This window comes from Oncorhynchus kisutch, linkage group LG18, assembly GCF_002021735.2.
Source record: "Oncorhynchus kisutch isolate 150728-3 linkage group LG18, Okis_V2, whole genome shotgun sequence".
In the NCBI taxonomy this organism is placed as follows: domain Eukaryota; kingdom Metazoa; phylum Chordata; class Actinopteri; order Salmoniformes; family Salmonidae; genus Oncorhynchus; species Oncorhynchus kisutch.
In genome coordinates this window covers 57,673,179-57,688,819 of record NC_034191.2, presented here as the reverse complement: position 1 = coordinate 57,688,819, position 15,641 = coordinate 57,673,179, and the positions used below count along the sequence as shown (strand labels likewise).

At 45.7% G+C, this 15,641-nt stretch overlaps 1 protein-coding gene across 1 annotated transcript in view; it reads right to left on the bottom strand.

Annotated features, from left to right (window-relative positions):
* Positions 1 to 15,641, bottom strand: part of mpp7a (MAGUK p55 scaffold protein 7a) — a gene marked incomplete in the record, with an annotated part of 250,832 nt that overhangs the window by 127,773 nt on the left and 107,418 nt on the right. The window contains 1 exon segment of the mRNA XM_031796379.1: positions 14,155 to 14,273. Within this exon segment, the coding sequence (XP_031652239.1) occupies positions 14,155 to 14,273 (119 nt within the window).

The window sequence follows — 15,641 nt, the reverse complement described above, 5'->3', positions numbered from 1 at the left end:
GGTTATGTCTGTGAACCTGGGTTCAATGCCAGCCTGTGGTGTGGCAGCCCCGTACCAACACACAGAGGACAGGCAGACCACAAGAGAGCACATCCTTCAAAAACACCAGCACCACTTAGGGCCAATTACAAAAGTCTGGCAGAACAGCATCAACAAGAGAGAGACTGGATGAAAGACAGAAGGAGATATGGTGGGAGGAGCGAAAGAGACAAAAAAAAGTGAGGGAAGGAAAAAGATTGTAGAAAGAGAGCGACAGACAGAAAGATAGAGGTAGTGAGAGATGGAGAGAGAGAGGGCTGGATTGTGTTTCGGCTTGTGGGGCCAGCGAGGAGGCCTGGAACTCCTGCTAAATGTCGTCTGGCCAGAGGCACTCGACGTGACCACTCCACAGATCTACTCACCCACCCCTTCAATCCCTCCACCCTTCCGCTCCATTTTCCAGCAGGACCCAATGAAGTGTATCCAGTATCAAGAATCCACATCTCCAGTATCCACTGGTGGCTCAGATCACTACAGCTACTATCTTCAGAACACCTCATCAACCCCTCTCAGCATGGAGGGAGACACTGTGAGGAGGACTGTACCATGCAGGGGAAACAGACCAGGGGGCCAGACACACACATGTGCATGCTTGAGACAGAAATGCTTGTCAGTCTGTGTTTACCCAAGAACCCTGGTTACCCCATTCAGTCTCCCAGAGGGTGAGGCTGGCTGGCTGGCTGTGTTCTCCTCTTCTCTCACACCGGTCGGCTTACAGCAGAGCCCTGGAGATGGTCTGATCTGTTCTGGCATGGTGACCTGACCAGAAAGGAGAAGTCCTAGACAGAGCCCTGGAGATGGTCTTATCTGGTCTGGCATGGTGACCTGACCAGAAAGGAGAAGTCCTAGACAGATCCCTGGAGATGGTCTTATCTGGTCTGGCATGGTGACCTGACCAGAAAGGAGAAGTCCTAGACAGAGCCTGGAGATGGTCTGAACTGGTCTGATATGGTGACCTGACCACAAAGGAGAAGTCCTAGACAGAGCCTGGAGATGGTCTGATCTGGTCTGGCATGGTGACCTGACCAGAAAGGAGAAGTCCGAGACAGAGCCTGGAGATGGTCTGATCTGGTCTGGCATGGTGACCTGACCAGAAAGGAGAAGTCCGAGACAGAGCCTGGAGATGGTCCTCAACCATCACATTGCCACAGGCATTGTCTCAAATACTTTGATATTAGCTCAAGAGCATCTCATGGCCAATTAGCCAAGGCCCTGAACAACTTGGAATGAAACCCTTAAACTCGTCATAAAATGGTAATATAGACAGCATTGTAGACGGCTGAGGGACAACAGACTGCTGCTGGGGTAGAATTGTATTGAAGTGTAGCTAGTTAGTTACTACCTGCTCCTCCGTGCCTGGGCAAAATAAATTCTCCGGAGGTGGCTGACGCAGAATGAGCATCTTGCCTTGAGGAGGGAGGTCTGGCCCGGGCCAGCACGGCGCCTAAGCTCTGCTCAGAACTCCGGATCTGCTAGGAACACGCTCAACTCTCATTTGTCATGAAAATGTCTGGAGAATGTGACAGCTTATTAAGAGAGCAGATGCACTGGGGAGGGAGGCAAAGAGAGAAGGAGAGAGAGAAGGAGAAAGGGAGAGCAAATGAGAGAGAGGGGGGGACAGAGACAGAGAGAAAGACAGAGAGAGAGAGAGAGAGAGAGAGAGAGAGAGAGAGACCGGAGAGAGAGAGAGAGACCGGAGAGAGAGAGAGAGACCGAGAGAGAGAGAGAGACCGAGAGAGAGAGAGACAGAGAGAGAGGGAGAGAGGCAGAAAGAGAGCGAGAAGGAGAAAGGGGGAGAAAGAGAGAGAGAGAAGGAGAAAGAGAGAAAGAAGGAGAAAGAAAGAAAGAAAGAGACAGAAGGTGAAAGAGAAAGAGAGAGAAAGAGAGAGAGTGAGAGAAGGAGAGAGAAAGAAACAGAGAGAAAGAGAGAGAAGGAGAAAGAGAGAGAAGGAGAAAGAAACAGAGAGAAAGAGAGAGAAGGAGAAAGAGAGAGAAGGAGAAAGAGAGAGGGAGAAAGAGAGAGAAGGAGAAAGAAGGAGAGAGAGATGGGGAGAAAGAGAGACAGAAGGAGAGAGAGGGGGAGAAAGAGAGAGAGGGGGAGAAAGAGAAAGAAGGAGAGAGAGAGAGGAAGAAAGAGAAAGAAGGAGAGAGAGAGAGAGGGAGAAAGAGAGAGAGAAGAAGAAAGAGAAGGAGAAAGAGAGAGAAAGAGAGACAGAAGGTGAAAGAGAAAGAGAGTGAGAGAAGGAGAGAGAGAAGGAGAAAGAGAGAAGTAGAGAGAGAGAGAGGAGAGAGAGAGAGAGAAAGAGAGAGAAAGAGAGAAGGAGAAAGAGACAGAGAGACAGAGACAGAGAGAGAGAGAGACAGAGAGAGAGGGAGAGAGGCAGAAAGAGAGCGAGAAGGAGAAAGGGGGAGAAAGAGAGAGAGAAGGAGAGAGAGAAAGAAGGGAGAGAGAGGGGGGGAGAAAGAGAGAGAGAAGGAGAAAGAAAGAAAGAGACAGAAGGTGAAAGAGAAAGAGAGAGAGAGAGAGAAGGAGAGAGAAAGAAACAGAGAGAAAGAGAGAAGGAGAAAGAGAGAGAAGGAGAAAGAGAAAGAAGGGGAGAGAGATGGGGAGAAAGAGAGAGGGAGAAAGAGAGAGGGGGAGAAAGAGACAGAAGGAGAGAGAGGGGGAGAAAGAGAGAGAAGGAGAGAGAGGGGGAGAAAGAGAGAGAGGGGGGAGAAAGAGAAAGAAGGAGAGAGAGAGGGGAAGAAAGAGAAAGAAGGAGAGAGAGAGGGGGAGAAAGAGAGAGAGGGGGAGAAAGAGAGAGAGGGGGAGAAAGAGAGAGAGAAGGAGAAAGAGAGAGAGGGAGAAAGAGAGAGAGGGAGAAAGAGAGAGAGGGAGAAAGAGAGAGAGGGAGAAAGAGAGAGAGGGAGAAAGAGAGAGAGGGAGAAAGAGAGAGAGGGAGAAAGAGAGAGAGGGAGAAAGAGAGAGAGGGAGAAAGAGAGAGAGGGAGAAAGAGAGAGAGGGAGAAAGAGAGAGAGGGAGAGAGGAGAAAAAGAGAGAGAGGAGAAAAAGAGAGAGAGGAGAAAGAGAGAGGAGAAAAAGAGAGGAGAAAAAGAGAGAGAGGAGAAAAAGAGAGAGAGGAGAAAAAGAGAGAGAGGAGAAAAAGAGAGAGAGGAGAAAAAGAGAGAGGAAAGAGAGAGAAGGAGAAAGAGAGAGAATGAGAAAGAGAGAGAAGGAGAAAGAGAGAAGGAGAAAGAGAAGGAGAAAGAGAAGGAGAAAGAGAAGGAGAAAGAGAGAAAGAGAGAAAGAGAGAGAGAGAAAGAGAGAGATAACTGCAAGAAACCTGGTTTCGAGGAGACGGACCCACTCTAGGTTACAGAGAGCTGGTAGTCCCATCCACCAAACGACCAGGTGTGAAACAGGGAAGGGACACAGGGGGTATGTTAATGTGGTTTCGAGCAGACCTAACTCACTCCGTTAAAATAAACAAAACAGGAACATTTTACATTTGGTTAGAAATTCAAAAGGAAATTATTTTAACAAAGAAAAATTTCCTCCTGTGTGCTACTGATATCGACCCATTAGAATCCCCATACTTTAATGAAGACAGCTTCTCCATCCTGGAGGGGCATATCAATCATTTCCAGGCCCAGGGACATGTACGAGACTGGTGACCTACATGCCAGAACCGGACAAGAACCTGACACCCTCAGCACACAGGGGGACAAACACCTGCCTGCAGGTGACAGCATTCCCTCACCCCATATGCCCCCCTAGGCACAACTATGACAACATACCCAACAAAAACAGGGCACAACTCCTGCAGCTCTATCGCACGCTGGGTATGTACGTAGTCAATGGTAGGCTTTGAGGGGCCTCCTATGGTTGGTACACCTATAGCTCATCTCTTGGCAGTAGTACTGTGATTACTTTATCACTGACCTCAACCCAGAGTCTCTTAGAGCATTCACAGTCAGCCCAATGACACCCCTATCAGACCACAGCAAAATCACAGTCTACTTGAACAGAGCAATACTCAATCATGAGGCATCAAAGCCAAAGGAAATGAGTAACATTAAGAAATACTATAGATGGAAGGAATGCAGTTTGGAAACCTACCAAAAAACAATTAGGCAACAACAAATTCAATCCCTTTTAGACAATTTCCTGGGTAAAACGTTCCACTGTAATCGTGAAGGTGTGAACTTGGCAGTAGAAAATCTTAACAGTATATTTGACCTCAGCTTCCCTATCAAATCTAAAAATCTCAAATAGGAAACCGAAGAAAATGAAAAACAATGACAAATGGTTTGATGAAAAATGCAAAAATCTAAGAAAGAAATTGAGAAACCTGTCCAACCAAAAACATAGAAACCCGGAAAACCTGAGTCGACACTTACACTATGGTGAATCACTAAAGCAATACAGAAATACACTACGGAAAAAGTATGAACAGCATGTCAGAAATCAGCTCAATGTAATTGAAGAATCCATAGAATCTAACCACTTCTGGGAAAATTGGAAAACAGTAAACAATCTTTTTGGCTCTATAACAAAGAACAAACCGCAAAAACATATACATGACCAAATACATATCTTAGAATCAACTATGAAAGACAACCAGAACCCACTGGATTCTCCAATTACCTTAAATGAGCTACAGGACAAAATAAAAATCCTCCAACCCAAAAAGGCCCGTGGGGTTGATGGTATACGACATTAAATGATCAAATATACAAACAACAAATTCAAATTGGCTATACTAAAACTCTAACGTCATCCTTAGCTCTGGCATCTTCCCAAATCTTTGGAACCATGGACGGATCACCCCAATCCACAAAAGTGGAGACAAATTTGACCCCATTAACTACTGTGGGATATGCGTCAACAGCAACCTTGGGAAAATCCTCTGCATTATCATTTACAGCAGACTCGTACATTTCCTCAGTGAAAACAAGGTACTGAGCAAATGTCAAATTGGCTTTTTACCAAATTACCATGCGACAGACCACGTATTCACCCTGCATACCCTAATTGACAAACAAACAAACCAAAACAAAGGCAAAGTATTCTCATGCTTTGTTGATTTCAAAAAAGCCTTCGACTCAATATGGCATGAGGGTCTGCTATACAAATTGATGGAAAGTGGTGTTGGGGGGAAAACACATGACACTAAAATGTACACAAACAACAAGTATGAGGTTAAAATATGCAACAAAAAAAAACATTACTTCCCACAGGGCCATGGGGTGAGACAGGGATGCAGCTCCACCCTCTCCAACATATATGTCAACAAATTGGCGAGGGCACTAGAAAAGTCTGCAGCACCCAGCCTCACCCCACTAGAATCTGAAGTCAAATGTCTACTGTTTTCTGATTATCTGGTGCTTCTGTCCTCAACCAAGGAGGGCCTACAGCAGCACCTAGATCTTCTGCACAGATTCTGCCAGACATGCACGACCACTCCCACCTAAGGAAGCAGACAGTAGGGATGTTTGCCAAGTCTCTAAAGGACATGGCACTTGGTAGACAAACACCCCATGCCGCACTGGACAGAGGACCACCCAGAGACCCCTACCAGACCACTGCACCACCAAGGAGCCCCAGGCCCATTCAACAGACCCAGCGCACCCCACAGGCCCCACCCACCACTTCCATCGGCTTAGTCAGACAGGACCGGGCCCAGCCTACGACCCCGCACCAGACCACCACCCCTACCAGACCAGAGAGGAAGCCCCACGGCCCAGAACTGGCCCTCCTCCACTCCACAGGGCCCAACAGCAGGACCAGCGCAGCTACGCAGAGTTCGTCAGAGGACAGGAGAACCCTATAGGATTAAGTGATATTAAACAGCTCCTCCAATACATCTGCACTACGCGCACACGGACGGACGCACGCACACACACACACAGACACACACGCGCGCACACACACACACCTATTGTACTAGAATTTACTTGTTCAATGAATAGGAATATTTATATATTTAACAGAAAGTGTTAGCTGTTATCCTGTTTATCTCACTCTTAACTTATTAGTTAGTAGTAATAACCAACAAGTAATCTAGGTAACAATTCCAAAACTACTACCTTATAGACACAAGTGTAAGGGGATAAAGAATATGTACATAAAGATATATGAATGAGTGATGGTACAGAGCGGCATAGGCAAGATACAGTAGATGGTATTGAGTGCAGTATATAAAGTGCCTTGCGAAAGTATTCGGCCCCCTTGAACTTTGCGACCTTTTGCCACATTTCAGGCTTCAAACATAAAGATATAAAACTGTATTTTTTTGTGAAGAATCAACAACAAGTGGGACACAATCATGAAGTGGAACGAGATTTATTGCTATCTGGCCCTAAATCGACAGTACACAGTGGCTAAATATTTGACCATGGTTACTGATCAAAACCTTGAGAAAAACCGAGAAAAACCTTGACAAAGTACAGGCTAAGTGAGCACAGCCTTGCCATTGAGAAGGGTAGACACATGAAAAACCTGGCTCCCTGTAGAGGAAAGGCTGTGCAACCACTGCACAACAGCAGAACCTGAGACGGCGCTGCATTTCCTGACAAAATGTCAAAAATATAAAACACTTAGAGTGTCATTTTTCCAAATTTGAAACCCTTATTCAAGGTTTCAAAGACCTCTCTGATGAGAGTACATTGCTGCCTGCCATAAGTTGAGGGACAGTGTCTGACAGACCAATCAACCTGTACATGTCCTCTACTGTATGCTTATTGTTATTGTTGAATGTATGGTTATTTTGACCCTTGGTTATTGTTGTTACTGTTGTTATTGTTGTTATTGTTGAATGTATGGTTATTTTGACCCTTGGTTATTGTTGTTACTGTTGTTATTGTTGTTATTGTTGAATGTATGGTTATTTTGACCCTTGGTTATTGTTGTTACTGTTGTTATTATTGTTATTGTTGAATGTATGGTTATTTTGACCCTTGGTTATTGTTGTTACTGTTGTTGACAATTTTGATTCTCATTTTTATATTGTAAATATCGAAAATAGGCTTTGGCAATATGTACATTGTTACGTCATGCCAATAAAGCGAATTGAATTAAAGAGAGCGAGAGCGAAAGAGAGAGTGTCACTTTTGTTTATCCATTTTACTTGCTTTGGCAAAGTAAACATATGTTTCCCATGCCAATAAAGCCCCTTGAATTGAATTGAAGAGGTCCATCCTGCCGTGACAGCCATATCATTAAGTTAGCTAGAGGATAGAATTCCTTATGCAGCTAGGAAAGTGAAAGGGAGCAGTGTTGGCAACTGGGTAAGAGGACCCCACAGAAGACCCTGTTTATTCTGCATGAGGAGACAGTGAAGGAACATGCACACACACACCTAACCAAGTTCCGAAAGAAATACAGACAGCCAATGAGTCAAACACCTTCACTACAGTACTTGGTTTCTATTTACATTTTTAATTTCCAATATCCAGTTTCATGACATGTAAAATAAAAACACTGCAGCGATTTACTGCATGTGGCATTTATTAAGCTAATTCAAATGATTTATATAGGCTATTGGGTTGTAAATAAAACTAGTAGCCTAGAGAATGCTGAGGACAAAATGACAGATAAACTTCAGACATCTTCAGAGTGGAGGTGGTAGGAACTGGGAAGCAGTGTTTTAGTTCCAGGTCAGAGGTTGGGGGATATAACGGTGGTGTATTCCAACAGAACAGGGTTCATGCTATAAACACACTTCACTACAGCAGTTCTCACACCTAACAGACAACAAGTTGAAGATGGTAAATCCACGTCTTCTCCACCTCCAAACCACTAGTAGGCTGGGAATCATTTAGTTTCCAACCCATGTTATGCTCAATAGGCCATGCGTCTGTACTCTGTGACTGGGGGGAGTTTTTCAACTCGCTCTACTTTTTACTCTACGGTCCCGATCACAACCCCACAAGTCCATTTCAATTTTGGCCCTGTCCACCGCCTGTCTGCCTCTGTCCGTAACCAGCGTGTTTGTGTACATTGAACATGATCTTTCAAACGTCACGCTGCTTTCGTCCATTAAACAGCAATGACAATATTTGGACGGCAGCCTAAGCACCGGAGTATAACGTTTCTGTGAGGACAGGGGATTTAGTTTGGATACAGTAGGGCATTTTTATCCAGAAATAATGATCCAGGCTTGTGTCAACAAGTAGGCTATAGGCCTATACACTCTAAAGAGCAACAAGGTCAATTCAACCACATTAGCTTTCTACAGTTGCTAATGTCTGTCAACGTACAATAAGCACATTGTGTAAATGGGTATTAACATCTACAGTTGAAGTCGGAAGTTTACATACACTTAGGTTGGAGTCATTAAAACTAGTTTTTCACTCCACAAATTTCTTGCTAACAAACTATAGTTTTGGCAAGTCGGTTAGGACATCTACTTTTTGCATGACACTGATTATTTCACTTATAATTCACTGTATCACAATTCCAGTGAGTCAGAAGTTTACATACACTAAATTGACTGTACCTTTAAACAGCTTGGAAAATTTCAGAAAAAATTTGAGTCAATTGGAGGTGGATGTATTTCAAGGCCTACATTCAAACACAGTAGCTCTTTGCTTGACGTCATGGGAAAATCAAAAGAAATCAGCTAAGACCTCAGAAAAAAATTGTAGACCTCCACAAGTCTGGTTCATCCTTGGGAGCAATTTCCAAACGCCTGAAGGTACCATGTTCATCTGTACAAACAATAGTATGCAAGTATAAACACCATGGGACCACGCAGCCATCACACCGCTCAGGAAGGAGACGCGTTCTGTCTCCTAGAGATGAACGTACTTTGGTGCGAAAAGTGCAACTGAATCCCAGAACAACAGAAACGGACCTTGAGAAGATGCTGGAGGAAACGGGTACAAAAGTATCTATATCCACAGTAAAATGAGCCCTGACCTCAATCCTATAGAAAATCTTGAAGCAACATATCAAGACATCAGTCAGGAAGTTAAAGCTTGGTCCCAAATGGGTCTTCCAAATGGACAATGACCCCCAAGCATACTTCCAAAGTTGTGGAAAAATGGCTTAAGAACAACAAAGTAAAAGTATTGGAGTGGCCATCACAAAGCCCTGACCTCAATCCTATAGAACATTTGTTGGCAGAACTGAAAAAGCGTGTGTGAGCAAGGAGGCCTACAAACCTGACTCAGTTACATCAGCTCTGTCAGGAGGAATGGGCCAAAATTCACCCAACGTATTGTGGGAAGCTTGTGGAAGGCTACTTGAAACATTTGACCCAAGTTAAACAATTTAAAGGCAATGCTACCAAATTCTAATTGAGTGTATGTAAACTTCTGACCCACTGGGAATGTGATGAAAGAAATAAAAGCTGAAAAAATTAATTAATTATCTCGACTATTATTCTGAAATTTCACATTCTTAAAATAAAGTGGTGATCCTAATTGACCTAAAACAGGGAATTTTTACTTGAATTAAATGTCAGGAATTGTGAAAAACTGAGTTTAAATGCATTTGGCTAAGGTGTATGTAAACTTCCGACTTCAACTGTATATGGTGCATACAATGAGAACTGGTGCAGGCACGTGAGAGGACAGCTAACACAAGGGTCCTGTTTCCCAGAGAACATGGGCTGCGTCCCAAATGGCACCCTATTTCGGACACAATTGTACCCCAGTATGTCAAAAAAAGTGCATTATAAAGGGAATAGGGTCCCATTTGGGATGCAGACAGAGGCTAATATTCCCACCGTGCCCCTCAGGTGTTTTCTAAGCTTCCCGAGAGGAGGTTCCGTTCCCCCAAAATAATAAACGGGGGGTTCAGCGGCCACCGAGCCCAGGGACGTGTCAACCGCAGGCAGCACGAGCCGATCTCTCAGGTGGCATAGGCTTACAAACCGAGCCCAGTGACGTGTGTCAACCGCAGGCAGCACGAGCCGATCTCTGAGGTGGTATAGGCTTACAAGCCCAGAGACCAGACAGTCTGAGGTAGGGTGGAGGCAGATTGGAGAGGGTAGTCTACGGCTGCTAATCCCTTGGTCTTCCTACACGTTGTCCTGAACGTCACTCCTCAGAAACATTCATACAGCCCACATTGTGTGTAGCATATATCATGGTGTGTTTTAATGACTAGGACTGCAGTCTAAGAATGTGTTTGACCATCTGGGCTATACTATATTGAGAGGCTAATCAAATTCCAGTTCAAATGAGACCATGTACGCAATGACCACAAACTAAATCCACCAGACTTCACCTAAAACTAATGTAAAGCACCTTTCCATGTCACATTAAAGCAGTGCAGCATTTGAAGTACAGACAGCTACAATCACTTCAAAAGCTCCAAGTATAACAGGGTGGGAGGAGACCGAGGGGACACATCCCAAATTGCACACTTTTCCCCATATAGTGCACTAGTTTTGACTAGAGCCATATCGCCCTGGTCAAAAATAGTGCAGTTAATAGGGAATAGGGTGGAAGTTGGGACGCAGCCTGATTGCCTGCCAAGCCCAGCCTATTAGCATCTAACTATACCAGAATGAGTGGGAAAAGTGACCGACCACAAATGAAGCTGCTCAGGGCTAATGCTGAAGGCCTGCTGACAGAAAGTTGGTCTCCAACCGCCCTGCACCTGATTCAGGTGGAAATTGAACGTTGTATTATATTTCCTGTGGCTTTTTGTGGTACGAGGTACTTGGCGACGGAACAGTAGAAAGGGAGGAATTTATAGAAAGTACACTTGAGTAACTAATTTAATTTGAAGAAGAACGTCTGTTTTAGTTTGGATACGTATGCCGGGCGGTTCCACAAACAGGCTCTACTTTCTGTCATGCAGCTGGGGACGTTGTCGTGTCGATAAAAAGCCTGCAAAGTAGTGCACTGTGCAGGGACTCTGGATCTGTCCCAAATGGCACCCTATGGGTCCTGGTCTAAAGTAGTGCACTATATAGGGAATAGGGTGCCATTCGGGAAGTAGCACCTGTGAACTCAGCCGAAAGACTATATTAGTTTAATCTTTCTCCTCTGTGACATAATCTGATTAACAGAGACGCTAGGGACCCAATTGTCTGTCTGGAAGGGCAGGTGAGGAGAGACAGAGGAGGATGACAGGAGGAGAGGAGTCTGGTTAGGGTCCACTGTACAGTAGGCCTGAATCTCCCCCTCTCTTATTCCCTTCCTCTCTCTCAGTCGCTGACACTTGTTCTACCTCCTCTAGGGATCTAGTCCTGACCAGGCATCCGATGCTCCACAATTACCCAGGTGAGGCATGATGCTTACCATATGCCCAGGGAAAGGCTGAACTGTTTAAACTTGTCAGATTATGAGGATGTTTTCTCTGCTATTAGCCTCTTCCAATACCTCTGTTTCACAGCCCTGTGTACGGGTGGAATCTGGATCTGCAGAACGGGTAGTGAGGGTGGTGTGTGTGTAGGATGGGGTAGTAGGGTTTAAAGTAATAGTGTGTCACTGACGATAGACATGAGTTCACCTGAGCAGCACCACTGTAAGGTGAGAGGGTCCCCCCCCCCCACGAGAAGGAGGAAACACATTAAAAGGCCAGCCTGTCTGTCTAGAGCTGGGTTGGATCAAACAGCCCTCCCCTCTCCCTGCAATGCTGAGGATAAGACACTGAAAGCTCATTCAGCTCAGCTTTCCTTGAGTCGAGAGAGAGAAAGTGGAAAAAAGAAAATCAAACACATAAATGGTCTTGTCTTGGCGGAAGAAGAGAAATGTGCGTCCTCTATTGTTACTCTGACTTATGGGCCTGCTCCACGGCTGTGCGGGTCGGGTCGGGCGGGACATCATTCTTCTTTAATGAGGTATATATTACGCTACAGTAGCGATGGTGAATTAGGCCGCATTAGGCTGTAAACCTAGTGGGCATTTATAGATTGCAGCTGACGCGACCCACAGTGTGAGTGCCAGGCAGCCGGTGGCAGGACGTCAGTGACTGGTTGGCTCAGTGTCCGGATGATGGTGGTGGAATTCACATCGCTAAGTGGTGGTGCCAATTCATCACCATGACAAAGAACATTAAACATTTCAAAAGCAACCGCCGCCGAGCCCCTCTCCCACTCACACCCCTCCTTCCAATCCTAACTGTCAGCCCTCGACAGTCACACAGCTTCTTAATAGGTCGGACCTCCACTGCCCAACGTTTCATAGGGTTTTTAAGAGGGAGAGGTGGAAGGAAGGAGGACAAGAAGGAGGAGGAGTGAATGACTTCCGAGCTCTGCTTTATTGTCTCCTCATTAGCAGACTGGCATTTCCCAAAACACAAAACACATATTCCAGTCAATTCAGGTCCAATCTAGCACCACTTGTTTGTTGAAACCGCAGCTGGCAACAGGTAGGTGAGGTTTCCTTTCTCGTCACAAACTCCTCCTGCTGGGGAACTACGGGTACTGAAAAGCCAAGGCTGCACAATTCTAACCTTTCGACAATTTCAACAGCCTGAGAAGGTCTGTCACTGTGAACAGACAAAGGCTTTGTGAAGAGCTATTCAGGGTTTAATTGGAAACCAGTGAGGGAACATGAACATAACTCTTTGCCCACAGACAGACAGAGTTCCTTCCCCAGGAGAGATGTATAACAGGGATTAAGCCTGATCAGCCATGATCCACTGTGGTCAAACACTCGGTGAGGTCCTGAGGTCCAGCCACATGCCTGCCTAAATGTTATGGAAATGTAACCCACAATCATTACCATAATGACATCTGTGCCATCTGACATTACATTTTCTTTGGGCTGACACGATCTGGACTTTGAACATACACAGGCCTACCCATCATTATCTGGTGAAAAGCCTTAGTCCAAAGCCATGCATAACAAACCCAACATGAAAGGAAACCCATTCTGTTTCCTCAGTCATGTCCCAACCTCAGGTTAGGTCCCAAATGGCACCCTATTCCCTATTTGGTCTGGTCAAAAGTAGTGCACTATATAGGGAATAAGGTGCCACTTGGGATGCAAGCATCATAATTCTGCTGGAGTTTATACACGTGGCTCAGCTCGCATTGGCACAGCACAACCTGGATCCTGCGCACACGCACACACACACAGTAATAGAGAAAACGTTTATGTAGTGAGGGGAGGGAGGTAATATGATGTCAATTCTCTCCCCACTCCCTTCCCTTGTCTATGACACAAAGACCGCAGCCAACAGACTGATCAGAAACTGTCTGCTACTGACCAACAATTGCCTCTGATTTAAAAGCCACATTTCTTTACAGTACTTCAGAACTTCACCTATAAACGACATGCTAAAGATACTGTCAACCCTGGGCTTTGTCCCTTGGACTAGTGGGAGGGTAAGTGAATAGAGGGAAGAGTGGTGTTGCTGTAGTCTGCAGACAGACTACAAACTGCGGACAGCATATGGTTCACTCATTTAGCACCGTCTGCCAGAGAAATAAAGATATCAAGTGTGTTCATCTCCGGCACTCTGTTTTAATAACCCTGCCGCCTGGTCCGGCCCAGAGAACCTCTTCACATAGACACATGACCCGACACGGACCTGTCGCGACATTAAGACAGCCTTGTACAGAAGGAATGAGAGAGACAGGACTAGAACAAGAGGGAGAGAGAGGGAGAGAAAGGGGAAAGCGTGTGAGACAGGACTAGAACAAGAGGGAGAGAGAGGGAGAGAAAGGGGAAAGCGTGTGAGACAGGACTAGAACAAGAGGGAGAGAGAGGGAGAGAAAGGGGAAAGCGTGTGAGACAGGACTAGAACAAGAGGGAGAGAGAGGGAGAGAAAGGGGAAAGCGTGTGAGACAGGACTAGAACAAGAGGGAGAGAGAGGGAGAGAAAGGGGAAAGCGTGTGAGACAGGACTAGAACAAGAGGGAGAGAGAGGGAGAGAAAGGGGAAACCGTGTGAGACAGGACTAGAACAAGAGGGAGAGAGAGGGAGAGAAAGGGGAAACCGTGTGAGACAGGACTAGAACAAGAGGGAGAGGGAGGGAGAGCGAGAGAGAGAAAGGGGAAAGCGTGTGAGACAGGGAGACACTGAAAAACAGACAAAAAGTAAACTTGAAAAAAGGAAATGAGCGAGAAAAGGAGGGGTGTTATGATCCTAACACGACCGTCACACACACACACACACACTTCTTTAAAGGCTTAGGAGGGGGAAATGGGAAGGGGTACAGTAGGTTTACCTTGACCAGCGAGTGGAGGCTCCTCTCTCCGAACATGTTGTGTAGAAAGGTGCTGTCGTCCTGGCTGTGGACATGGGGCTGCAGCTGGGAGGGCAGGGCACACAGCAGCTCATGCAGACCTGGAGGCACAGAGAGGGAACAGGAGGAAACCACGCAGTCAGCGCCCATCACACACAGAGACAAACATACACTGAGTATACAAAACATTAAGAACCCCTTCTCTTTCCATGACAAAGACTGACCAGCTGAAGGACAGGAGACAGGTTGACAAAGGATTTTTAAGCTTTGAGACAATTGAGACATGGATTGCGTGTGTACCGTTCAGAGGGTGAATGGGTAAGACAAAAGACTGACGTGCCTTTGAAAGGGGTATGGTAGCAGGTGCCAGGCGTACGGGTTTGTGTCAAGAACTGCAACGCTGCAGGGCTTTTCACGCTCAACAGTTTCCCGTGTGTATCAAGAATGGTCCACCACCCAAAGGACATCCAGCCAACTTGACAACTGTGGGAAGCATTGGAGTCAACATGGGCCAGCATCCCTGTAGAACGCTTCCGACACCTTGTAGAGTCCGTGCCCCAATTAACTTAGGCTGTTCTGAGAGTAAAGGGTGGGGTGTTCCTAATGGTATACTCACTGTGTACCCACACACACAAGTTCCCTCTGAAGTTGTCAAGGGGGAGATGAGGGGGCAAGGAAGTTCTACAGACCTCTAGGGAAGGTATCACCAACCCATGTTAAAGTGACCGTGGGTGTTGAGCTGCACTGGTCTACTCTGGACCAGACTAAACCAGACCAGAGCAGACCAGGTCATCAGGAGGCAATAAGCCACTTCCTCTCACAGCTCGGCACTTCCTGCCTTTGTCTCAGCGCTTCCTGTTGTTCCAGGAACTCCACCGTCACCAACGTCACTCAATAAATCCCACAAATAAATCAATCTTAGTTTCTGCTGAAGTCCCGGATTTGAACCAAACATATATACGTTTTAGAGAGAAAAATCAAGGAACAAAGGCCTTAGTGAGTGTGCTGGTTGGTCTAAGCGCTATAGTATTGAGTTGGATGAAATGGCCACAGTCTAAGACCTGCTGTCCTTGGACTAAGTGGAGACGTGTTGTATTGGGACTATATTCTGGAGAACATGTTCTGGTGGGTCTAAGTAGTGTATTGGGTCTGGTCTAGTCTCACGTTGCCATACCTCCAAAATCAAGTCAATACTTAAAAACAATGTTTTTTTAGCTAGATGTCTGCAATAGGCCACTTTGTGGGTTAACTCAACTGAGATGTTAGGTAGGTAACTACTGTAGCTTTACATACTGTATAGTTAAGTTAATTAAATGTCATCAGCAAACGTTAGCTAACTTCCTATCAGCTAGCTATCTTGAATCAAATGCATTCAAATGCATTTGTATTTAACAGCTATGGAAGAGGGTGAAATTACAGCTCAGAATAGAACCCTGCTCACCCAGTAGGTCTATTGCTGAGCTGGAACA